General features: G+C 38.5%; 1 protein-coding gene across 5 annotated transcripts in view; it reads right to left on the minus strand.

The window, feature by feature from the left end:
* The window catches only part of senp6a (SUMO specific peptidase 6a), a 55,312-nt gene that overhangs the window by 13,062 nt on the left and 29,250 nt on the right, over positions 1-13,000 (minus strand). For all 5 annotated transcript variants that reach the window (XM_056248831.1, XM_056248767.1, XM_056248745.1 and 2 more), the window contains 5 exons: positions 4,728-4,844; positions 2,846-2,968; positions 2,671-2,763; positions 567-781; positions 422-495 (listed from right to left, as the gene is read on the minus strand). In XM_056248831.1, the coding sequence (XP_056104806.1) occupies positions 422-495; positions 567-781; positions 2,671-2,763; positions 2,846-2,968; positions 4,728-4,844 (622 nt within the window). The remainder of the gene's footprint in view (positions 1-421; positions 496-566; positions 782-2,670; positions 2,764-2,845; positions 2,969-4,727; positions 4,845-13,000) is intronic.

Consider the following 13,000-nt stretch of genomic DNA (forward strand, 5'->3'; position numbering starts at 1 on the left):
TGCTCACTAAGGCTGCATTTATTTGACCAAAAACAGTGAAATATTTTATTATAATATATTCCTGTGATCAAAGCTGTATTTTCAGCATCATTACTCCAGTCTTCAGTGTCACATGATCCTTTAGAAATCACTCTAATATGAGGATTTGCTGCTCAAGAAACATTTATGAATATTATCAATGTTGAAAACAGTTGTGCTGCTTCATATTTTTGTGGAAACCGTCATATATATTTTTTTCATGACTTTCTGATGAATAGAAAATTCAAAAGAACAGCCTTTTTTTGAAATATAAATCTTTTGTAGCATTATAAATGTTGTTACTGTCACTTTTGATCAAATTTAATGCATCCTTGATGAATTGAGAAGTATTAATTTCTTCCAATCTTACTGCCCCCAGATTATCCAAACTGAAGTGAGTTACCGGACATGAGCTTTGGTCATCAGAGTATTGGGAGTCGTCTGCTCCGTAACACTCGATTATTCTGTGTAAGCCATCTGCAATAAAAGCCAAACAGAAGTCAAGCAGTGAGACTCGGGCGCGACGGCCTCCGCTGACGTCTGCTCACCCGTGTACTGCTGTCGGGTCACGTCCGCGGCAGATCTGTGCGGGACGGCCTTGTGCTGGCTGTGGTCCTCCAGCTCGTCTGCGCCTGCAGCTGTGGGCGGCCCGCCGGACGCCGCAGGGCTGGGGACTGGAGCTTGAGGCTGGTACAGTGGGTTCGGCTCAACATGAGCCTTCTCAAGACCCGGAAAACAGATTATGGCCAGATACCAGTGAGCACTAGACGGACATAGAAAGACGGGTCATGAGATTACAACATGATAATATGGGAGTATTATTTTTGTATCATTGGGATACTGTTATAGTTTTTAGTACTATTTTTTAATTAGATTTGGTGTTTATATTTCAATTTCAGTTAAAAGTTTGTCACTTTTTATGTTTTTTTTTGTGCAAGTGCCCCATTTTGTTGAAGTGCTCCATTATGCTTTTCCCAATATTATCCTTTCATGGAGTGTGTAATGTAGCCGTTTGTGAATGTAAAAGGTCTGCAAAGTTTCAAAGATCAAAGTGCACGAAGAATAAAGCTTTTGTCTCCTAAAGAAAGAATCGATTCTGAACTGTTGAAACGATTCGTCAGTAATTCCAGTCTCACTTCCTGTTACAAATCTACATAACAAATTTGCATAACGCCAGCCTATGGTCTTCATTGGCTCCCTGAAAAAAAAACAAAGTCTATTTTGACACTCAAACACTGTAGTTGTATCAGAGACTTGAAGAGTTTGGTTCGTGTTGTCGACATGTCGAGAAGACCAATCACAACAGACTGAGCATCCACAACCATTCAGAGACTGAGCATCCACAACCATTCAGAGCAGAGTCGACCAATCACAACAGACTGAGCATCCACAACCATTCAGAGCAGAGTCGACCAATCACAACAGACTGAGCATCCACAACCATTCAGAGCAGAGTCGACCAATCACAACAGACTGAGCATCCACAACCATTCAGAGCAGAGTCGACCAATCACAACAGACTGAGCATCCACAACCATTCAGAGCAGAGTCGACCAATCACAACAGACTGAGCATCCACAACCATTCAGAGCAGAGTCGACCAATCACAACAGACTGAGCATCCACAACCATTCAGAGCAGAGTCGACCAATCACAACAGACTGAGCATCCACAACCATTCAGAGCAGAGTAAATTAATCACAACCGACTGGGCCGTCTGACCAATCAGAGCAGAGGCGGCTCTCGGAAAGGAGGGGTTTAGAGAGACTGAATCTACAAACGAACCGTTTTCAGACACTGTGATACAATAGGTGATGTGCAATGTATATTATGAGCAAGTTTAACATGTTTTCTGAGGTTTGATGCATGTAAATCTATTGTAGGAGACTCCTAAACAAAACTGGGAACCTTTAAAATAGCATAATAGGTGCACTTTAAAATGTCTATATAGTTAAAAAATATATATATTTATGTTTTAGTTTGAGCTATTTTACACATCGAGGTAAACTGAATGAAAATGGGAAAGTTTGCCTTAGCAACCGACTGAAATGAAATAATTTTAAGATTTTGGTAACACTTTACAATAAGGTTAATTAGTTAACTACATTAGTTATCATTAACTAAGAATGAACAATACTTACTAATATTTACAAATACTTTATTAAAATCTTGTTAACATTAGTTAATGCACTGTGAACTAACATGAACAAACAATGAACAGCTGGATTTGTATTAAGTAACGTTAACAAAGATGAACTAACCATGAGCAATACATTTGTTACTGTTTTTGTTAATGTTAGTTAATACACTAACTAATGTTTAATAAATGAACCTTATTGTCAAGTGTTACCAAGATTTTATATTTTACTTTATATCAATTGACTTATTTTATTTCAAGTGAAACCATAAAAAAGTTACTTGTTTAATTAGTTTTAATGAGCCCGCACATCACAAACACTAAGCATTTGAAGCAAGGCTATTTAACGTTAAAAATAACAAAACATTCATGCAAACAAAAAGCAATTCATGATATCCATTTGCCTTCTGAGCGATTTAAGCTTGAAGTACTACTTTCATTTAAATCACAATGAAAGACATTCACATGTATCTTTCCTCCAAGTAACTGATGGTCAAATGTAGATAAACACTCACGACTCATTGATGGGCACAAAGATGAAGTCTTTCTGGAAGAGATCCACGTGACGTGTCCATGTCTTCACCCTGTTGTGTTTCCTCTTCTGAATGCTGAAACACATGAAAATGAGTCTCAGCACAGTAAGCGAGCTCCGGGAACAGGCGAATATCTGAGTAAATGACGTAAGCTCACGGTAAGCTGGACGTGTCGGCTGCGTTTCTCCGCTCTCTTTGATTGAGTCTCTTATAGAAGAATGAGCTAAACACATGACTGCGGACAGCATCTTCCTTCTTTAACTTCTCCAAAAACAGATATCTAGTAGCAGACAGCACACATGCTGATCAGAACATGTCAAAGGTCATACTAGATCAAGTACACCCCATGAGAAGTCTATTTCTGGAAATCAAGGAAATATAATTGAACTTTTACTCGCCAGCGTTTAAAAAAAAGAAAAGTTGCCTGTATTTTTGATAATTTTCACAAAAGTTTCATGGCCCCCAGAATATTTTGTTGTATAAATAACTGAACATGTCATATATCAAAAGAAAGAACAGAGCATCTGCTTAAAAACAAAAAAACAAACAAAAGAAAAGTTTTTTTTTTTAATCAACACTTGAATGTGGATAAGTTTCATTAAATCTTGTTTTTGTCAGACTACATCTGGATCATATTCAGAACGATGATCAAACACAGATAGAGTATATCGAGTCCATCAACACCCCCAAAGCTTCACAGTCCTAAAGCTCGTCCTGGGTCGACATTTCATTGGGTTTGACGTCACAACTTTACATTTTCCGTCGGTCTTAGTGCACGATGTAACTACAGAAGAGTCAAGTTTTAAATAGGAAAAATATCGAAACACTTTGGTCATTTTTTTATGAGAAATGCTAATGGTCTTGTCCACTTCAATGATGTATGCTAAGCTATGCTAAAAGTGGTACCGCCAGAACCGGAGATCGGCTGAATGGATTCAAAAACGGTAAAACTCAAGAGTTTAACTCTGGGGGAGTTGTAAAATGAGCCTATTTCCAAAAAAAGTGGAGTATCCCTTTAAGGAAAGACATTTCAACCGTACATCTTCGTAATGATTTCAGCAGATTAAAAGACACTGACATTTCAATTTCTTGTGCAGAAAAAGTTAGTACACCCATTCACCACCCATTAATCTCTACATCAACTGCCAAATATTTGGCACATGCACTGATTAGTAGAACACCCCTTATATAAACCATTAAAAACTCAAGTTGAAGCCGAAATTTGAAGTACATAGTGGGAGTATTATGCCCACATCAAACAAGCTGCCTGAGAAGCTCTTTAAGAGAGATTTAAAGACACTTCTAAGGGGTCCTTTCTTTGTCATCTGTATGCGAAAAATGCAAAGAAAATTCAAATTTTCTGTTATTTAGTACATTGCTGTCATGCAAGCGTACCCGAAGATTGTAAAAGAAGAAAAGGCACCAAAAAAGGAGAATGTTTCAGACCACTGGCAATCTGTCTAAACCAAATATTCCCCAGAGAAGTTCTCCAACCACTGTGAAAACCAACCCTGAATCACAATGGTGTGATTGTTATGGATTGGTTGCCACAACTATCAATTCCACAGTACCTAAAGGGCTTGAGAAGAGCGTAAGCCCATCTCTAAACAAGTTGAAGCTGAACCATAAGTGACCTTTTAACAGGATCATAAATATTCAAGCAAATCCACAAAGAAATTGATAGTTTTGGAATGAACATGTCAAAGTTGCAATATCATACAGTTAAAATACTGCTTTAAACCTCTTCAATATCACACAAGTGATACTTCTGCTAGTTTAAACACTCATATGAGACGCCTACAATAAATTAGGCATCTGCCAAAGGGATCAATATTTTTTGCTGAATTAAACTATCACTTTCGCCAATCAATAGCAATTCAAATGAACCAAAAGTCCCTGAAATTCAAATGTCCTAATAAAACTTTAGTATTAATATGAAATGCCCACATGGGACAAAACCTTTCATGGGGTGTACTTGTTTTTTCAAAGCAATGTATTTAATCTGAACACTCAATATTGATTGAAATAAAGATAATGACTTTAAATAGAAGTCAATGATGACGTCGTTGAGAAACTCTCCATCGTTCAGACAGTGCAGGTCCTCATTGGTTACAGAGATTCCTCCTTTAGCAGGTGGTGGGGGGTAAACCAGCAACCTACAGAAAAACAACAGTAACAACTTAAATGCGGCTTTTACTGGTTTGTAGATGTATAGAACATTTTATTTGTTTCACGTGGCATTTGAGCAAGCCAAATATTTTTTCCCGGTCCGGCCAGTGGAACAGATTTTCACTTGCAATAATGATGATTAAAAAAAAGCTACCGTTAATGTCTTTCTTTAATCCATGCAACGCTGTATTGCAATGACTAAGGTTGTTATGACACCAACATTTTAGATAACAGTGAAATTTCGATACCGCAGCGAAAACTACTAGCCTGTTAAACTGTTATAACGTACAGTTTATAACAGTCATTCACGTAGGACAAAACAGACTGTTTACATGAATACTCCACACAATGTGCATTTCGACATAATTGTGTGTTAATTTGACCATTCAAGCGCAATTACATGCATCTGAGAGGCGGCATCAAGTCATTTTCACCAGTGTTAATTTCGTTGACGAAAATAACGACGAAAATTATTCGTCAACGACATTTTTTCACAGACGAAAACGAGACGATAACTAAATAAAACCTAGTTTTGAATGACAAAGACTATGACGAAAATCTATTGACATTTTCGTCAACGAATAAAAACTAGACGAAAATGTTAGATAGTGACGATTTGGGAAGCGATCCGTCAGAACTGATGTCCTGCGTGTGTGGTAGATGCGCACATTTGTAGGCTACTGTAACGTGATCTACCCCGCGGTCATAAAACGTTAAAAAATGTGAACGTCTGGGAGAATGAGTAGAGCAGACATATAGATCTCTGAATAAGAGTGACGATGCAAAAAAGAGCTCTATTCGGTGCGGTTTTCTGTGCGCACACACCTAACCCGAAGCGTGCAGTCATGCACAATACACCTACAGCGCGCGAGTAGGCTACTGAATTGAGCTCTCTTTCGTGTCTGAATGGAGAAATACACAACAGTATGTCTAAATGTCCTTTTTGGAGAATATTCATGTAAACTATGCTGCTTATGTCTTAAACTGTGAGTGTGTCGGATGTGCATCAGTGCAATTGTATCCGCATGTCATTGGACATGATCCGACGTCTTAAAGTGACAGTGGCAATAAACCTAATGCGGTCCGTGTCCTTAATTTTGATCAAGCAACAAAAGAAAAAGAGAAAAGCATTCACTGTTTGTTAATAGCTTTAATAAGGATTAATTATATTTAATTCATACAAATAAATATGTCTGCTTGAAAGAATAAAGAATGATGTGTAAGTAGTTATAAGGAATGAATATATCATTCATTGTAAAGAAGACTGTGTTGTACTTTAGGAAAAGTGGTTTTATTTCCTTTTAAGATATTTTTTAAGTAACAGCAGTTAAATCTGTATCTGTATTGCATGTTCAAACTTAAAAATCATTCATATTAACAGGTTAATAGATGTTTTCTCCGGGAGTATATGGGTTTGGAAATTTTAGAGAAATTCTAAATTAACGCATTACAATTGAACTAAACCCATTATATTTTAGTCGACTAAATCTACTGTAGATTTAGTCGACTAAAATGTTATTGTATTTCGTATGACTAAAACTAGACTAAAACTAAAACAATTCAGATGACTAAAATATGACTAAAACTAAATGGCATTTTAGTCAAAAGACTAAGACTAAAACTAAATCAAAATTTGCTGACAAAATTAACACTGATTTTCACCAGAAAATCTAGTTAGGGACCGGTCGGTATTTATGGAAAGGTCCACCGGTGGAAAATAGGGGAGGGTCATGTCTTTTTATTCTTTGTTGAGGGGAGGGTCATCCAACTTTTTTTTTAGTCTAGGGGGAGGGTCACCCAACTTTTGTATTCATGAAAACAGCTAAATTTCAAAGTGGCTTGTTTGGGGCATATTTTTTCCATGTAGCTCTCTCGGTCTCGGCCCCCCATCGCTATCAGATGGGTCTGACCCAACAAAAATCCAGTTTGGCGCTGTTTGACAGTGCGCGCGCACTTCAGTACGCGCTCAGAAAAAGTGCATTAGAACAGAACGCCAATGAAATGTTTACCCGGCAAAGCTTTAAAGCTCGAGCAAATAATGAACTTTTGTGATTGCGAATAAGTGCAGTGTCCTGTGATTGTAACTCTACCGCTGCATTAACATGTGATGTGAATGTACGTCGAGTTTTACAGAATTGGGACTGAGGCGCCAGAACTGCAGCTGATATAATGTGCGCTGTAGCACGATACTACCATATTTCAGTTTCCATTCTTATTGTGTTTCCACAACAATATTAGTGAGTAAATCTACTGAAATTGCCACCATAGCAGTGGAGTGTGATGTGTTAGACGTAGGGCTACCACATTTTTAAATTACTATTAGTATTATTTGAAGTTAACGTAATAAAATACGTAGACCTACACCAAAAAAACTAGTTGAGGATAAATTCTTTAAAATTGGGCAATTCCAGCATTATTGACGTGACATTTGCAGTCAAAACTTGAAATATAAATTCTCAGAAAATGCATTAAATACCGAAACATTTGATATTTTTCTAAGTATGAATATATAAATAGTCTACACATTTATACACGTTTTATATTCGTGGCCAGCAGCCATATCACCCTGTAGCCCAAGACTGGTTGCCCACTAAAGCTAAGCAGGTCTGAGCCTGGTTAGTACCTGGATGGGAGACCTTCTGGGAAAACCAGGTTGCTGCTGGAAGAGGTGTTAGTGAGGCCAGCAGGGGGTGCTCACCCTGTGGTCTGTGTGGGTCCTAACGCCCCAGTATGGTAATGGGGACACTATACTGTCAAAGAGCACCGTCCTTCGGATGAGACGTTAAACCGAGGTCCTGACTCTCTGTGGTCACAAAAAATCCCAGGATGTCTTTCGAAAGAGTAGGGGTGTAACCCCGGCATCCTGGCCAAATTTGCCCAGTGGCCTCTGTCCATCATGGCCTCCTAATCATCCCCATGTATATACCAATTGGCTTCATCACTCTGTCTCCTCTCCACCAGTAAGCTGGTGTGTGGTGAGCGTTCTGGCGCAATATGGCTGCCGTCGCATCATCCAGGTGGATGCTGCACATTGGTGGTGGTTGAGGGGATTCTCCCTTCTATGTGAAGTGCTTTGAGTGTCCAGAAAAGCGCTATATAAATGTGATGAATTATTATTATTATTATTATATTTAATATGAGGGAAATACACATGTGATGTGACACAAAAAATCTTTAACTTTTAGGTGGCAAAATATTTTTTAGTAATTCTATGAACTACGCTGCAAAAAACAAAAGTAATACTACCCACTGGATGAAGAAGGGTCGGCCTCCACATAACATAAAATATTTGTTTTATTTTATTTTTTGTGTTCGCATTTATGAGGGGAAAACATTTTTTATGGACGTGACAGTTCTCCGTTACGGACATGACCGCTCTGAAAGTGACATTAAAACTTTCACAGAGACCTAACAGAAAGCACAAAGCCTTTCTTTAAAGTGCAGTGTTTCCCCTACCATTGTTTTGGGGGGACGGCCCGCCCCCCCCAAAACGACCCCCCGCCCCCCCTAAATTGCTGACGAAATCCAGTCATAAAAAATAAATTTACTGTATAACGCGGAATTTCATGGAATTTGTCAATCTTTTGAGGAATAAATAGAAAACAGTTCAGTATACACTTGAAATCAAATCGCGATGTAGACTAGTGTGTGTGGATATTAAACCACAAAGACAATTTAAATACGAATCCTGCTTGTTCTGTGTGAATGAATGGTGCAGCCGACGCGCAGTTTCATTTACCACACACACACACACACTAGAGGTCCGCTACCCGACCCGAGCCCGACGGGTCCCGAAAAAGGTGCGGGTTTCGGGTCGGGTTCGGGTTAATGTTTAATGAACAGCCTCGGGTTCGGGTCGGGTTCGGGTTTAACTAAGAAAAACTAAATAGGCTATATATAGTTTGCGTGCCGTGTGCTTTGCCTGCTTGCTGTGTTGTGGTGACCGGCACGCGAGAGAGAGAAAGTACATACGTGCGCAGATGTGCAATATGTGCATACACACAGACACACAGGCTCTCTCTCTCAAATATAATGATAATGATAATGATAATTTTTGTTTTATTTTATCATATGATTTGCGCATGAGCGCATGTAGGCCTACCGCTCTCGCGCACTATTTCAGTCACAATACAGACAGACAGCAGACGTGAAAAAATGGTATTTGCTGTGAGAAACAGAATGGACCTCGCGGGTTCGGGTCGGGTTCGGGCTTAATATGTAAATGTAATTGTCGGGTCGGTTCGGGTCGGGTTAAATGATCGCGGGTACGGGCCGGGTTCGGGCTTCAGTTTAAAGCCCGTGCAGACCTCTAACACACACACACTGAAGCACGTGTGACGCTTGCGCTGTTTTTTTGCCTATGAAGACACAAATGCATAAACTTCCTCTCCAGGCTCTAGATCCACTCTGAAAGTCACTTCGTGATCATTTAAAGTAACAACAGGTCGTTTTTTGCTCTCGGGCTCCCCCTACAGTTGGGAAACAGTATTGTCCTCTACTACTGTCGTAAACTGTCATCCTACATGCACGTGCATTTGTTGACAACCATGATAGCCCTGAACACTGTAGGAGGAGGTCACATGCAGGTGTTCTCGCGTGTGTGAAATGTCTTCATCCCAGGTACAGTGGCATATATTTCAGCATGTCATATGAATATAATTTCATGTGTTTTATTTTTTTTATAACGACAAATGATCGCGTTTACAAGCCAGCGTCATTATAGTAGCCTAGTCTATTGGTTACCGTTTTACTGAATCTATATGATACTTCAATGCAATGTTTGAGTGGTTGATAATAACCATATAGCGTCAATATTATAATATCAAGCTACCATAAATGAATCTGCAAATTTTACAAATCGATTTGCATTATAGCTTGAGGCAAGACAAATAAACAAATATCACAGACATGTTAGGTATCCTAAAATATGATTTTATTAATAATCTTCCTCCTTTCTTTGTACATGTTGAGTAGACTACACTTTTTAGGTCAAACATTTGCTATTTGCATTTCATCGATTGCAAAGTTCAAATCAGAACGAGAATACTAGCGATAGCTAACCATCAAAAACTAGAATATCGTTTACTAGCTACCAGATTGATAATTCGCTACTACTCTAGCGAATTAGAGAGGTTAGAGAGAGGCATTCTTTTTTCGATGGGGGGTTCGATGCTCCCTGCACACGCAAGGTCTCTCGCTCGCTTTCTCTCTCTGCCGTCCGCGCGCGTTGGAGCACAGTCTCTGTCTCGCGTGCGCGCTCGCTCTAGATTCCGGGAGATTTGAACTAATTTGCGGTATAACTTGTCGATCACGAGTGGCTCAACAGGTAGATCTATAGATAAACTCATCTTTCAGGAATTTGACCGACCGGGTTGACAATTTAGCGTGAGAAACCGGGGGTGTGGCGTGTGAGTGTGTGAAACCAATCAAATGCGGGTGTCTCACGGCCAATGCGTGAGTTGGCAGCTCTGCAATGTTGATCCTCGTTCTGCCTTTAACGCGATCACTTTCTCTTTTTCTCTTTTTGCTTTGCTACGATAAAACCTTTGCTTTCTTGTTTTTCTGTGCTGCTTCGGCCATGACTATAACATTTGGCTCGCACGTCCGATTTTAAGGAAGTGGGGGTGGTGGTGGAAGTGACGTATATGCCGTAAAGCAGTCGAATTTTGTAGTTCTCTTTGTTCGCCGGTTACTACCCGAAACCCGAAGTTTAAAAGTACGATTAAAAACGCTACAGACCCCGTCAGGCTATGGCAGACGTGTCATTCAACCTATTGTAAGTCGATGTACCATCACAAGAGACTTGGAAATATATTATGAAGGCTGAAAAGTTACCTGTTGTTACTTTAACCGCTTCATTTGAGAAAAACTATCATTATGACAAACACACAAACTCAAAAGGTCTTCACGGCAACCCGTCAAAATAAAAGTTTGGTTTAACTTGACAGAGATATATATTACCGTTGTACAGTAGAATTTAGACATGTCCCAATGTAATAATACTAACACTAATCCAAATAAATTATCATCAAAACTGAATTTAAGGAATAATCCATGTTTTAATTTTAACAGTAAAGCTCATTGTGCAGCACGTTATTTGACAAAAAGTTTATTTAATTTCATATGATTAAAATTGATGATAAATGATAAAATTTGTGTTTTGTCTTCATTTTATTACCAGAAAAAAACACAACACAGAATTAGTGTGAAATTTTTTTTTTATATATTTTTTTTAAAATGTTGTATACGTTTAATGATTTATAATACACTATTTCAATTAATTAGACATGCTTTTTGATTGCTAAAAAATTGACACCACGTATCCGTAACACGCCCGCTCCGCAACACTAGCAGTCCCCCCCCCCCCCCCCTTGAAAAAAAATCCTAGGGGAAACACTGAAGTGAATTTAGTTTTTTATTAATTGTATCTTAATTTTAGTCAATGTTTCATCAACCAATTGCCTGGATTTAATAAATAAGAAGTAAATATAGTAGAAAATAGATCATCATGACACGGGTTGCCGGCGCGTGAACTGGACTCTCGTCTAATAAATGAAACTCAGCGTATAAGGTACTTGCCTCACAGACCTGATAAATATATAGAAAGCTTGAAATGTCTACTTTTTAACAGAACAATTCAAAACGAAAGAAAACAGACTACAGACTGCTCTTTGCTTGTGTAATCCGTATGAAATGTGCATTTCTCTCTGGCGCGTTCACTACTCAGAAGATCGCGAGTCAGCATCGTCACCTTTATATTTGCAGCCAATACTTACAAAGACTTGTTTATTAATAAACAATTAAAATGTCTCCTTGCTATATTTGACATATTCATAATCATTACTTTTGCCGGTTCTTTGTGGCAGCTTTTAGATACTTTATTGGCAGCGCCACCCTTACATTTTACATGAACGCGTCACCAGTGCATCAGCACCGAAAACATGATTTTTTTTTTCAAGTCAAAAATCGTGATACGAACCGAATTGTAGGTTTGGTCTATCGTTACAGCCCTAGTAAATTGAGAAAGCAGGAGTTTAGTCGTTTGTCATGGTTGTAAAAAAAACAATGGCTATCTGAACATCTTTGCCAAGAGCAAACCAGTACAGAAGTAATCAATAAATTATCAGGGAGGGTCATGCCTTTTTTCACAATCATTTTGGAGGGTCATAGAAAAAATTATTGCTGGCGAAGGGAAGGTCAAGTCTTTTTTGACTACAGATCTCAAATCTCCTCCGGCCCCCCCTTATGACATGTTGATTAAACATTACATGGTCAAAATATATAAAGACATAAAATGTATGCGAGGATGAATCGTTCACAATAAGATTAAAATGCATTTACAAAATAGAAGTAAACATTTGAACTAGGCCAGGGCGATTTTTCAGATTAATTTAAATGTAATGTTTTGCCACGATTTTTTTTTTTTTTAATCGACAAATTGTGTTTTTGAATAAAAATATTAGCAAATGTTACAATTAGACATGTTGACAATACATCAATGTCAGTTAAGAGGAAAAAAAAGGTATCGACTACATGATGTCGCTCTCGTGTGAAGGACCGTAACACATCGCTGAACAAATGCAAGGATAACAGGCTTCTTTTAACTTGAGCGGCGTGTTGTTGGAACGCCGTTTCGTGAGCGCAACAGCCAGACATGTCTGTCAAGAGCATGTTCACATGGAAAAACAGCGCAGTGGAACGCAAAAACCTGCAAAGCACTACTTCTGCATGTTTGATATTTGATGTTTGCATGATGGTGACAGGCTGCAACGTGCTGTTATACTTTTAGTCATTTTGAATTGCCTTAAGTTTTTGGGGTTGACCTCTAAAACTGAATGTCTACTTTTTGGCTAAGAAATATTTCGCATTTTTATTATTTTTTTATTATTTCTGAACATACAAGTTAGCTTAAAATAAGTTTGTATGATATTCGCCTTCATATTTCATACATCTTTACTGCAAAGATATTTAACAAGTCATTTGTTTACACCATGTCGATCACTTGGTGAAACGTTCTGAAAAAAAAAAGAACAAATTTTTTTTTCCCTCAGATCGCCCAGCCCTAATCTGAACCACTGGCCTGACTGAGCTAGCAGTTAAAGTGTTATTATTGAGCCCTGTCAAAGCAAAAAAAAGGAAGGCT

Source organism: Rhinichthys klamathensis, unplaced genomic scaffold, assembly GCF_029890125.1.
Source record: "Rhinichthys klamathensis goyatoka isolate OS25496 unplaced genomic scaffold, OSU_Roscu_1.1 h1tg000001l_1, whole genome shotgun sequence".
NCBI classification, from domain to species: Eukaryota; Metazoa; Chordata; class Actinopteri; order Cypriniformes; family Leuciscidae; genus Rhinichthys; species Rhinichthys klamathensis.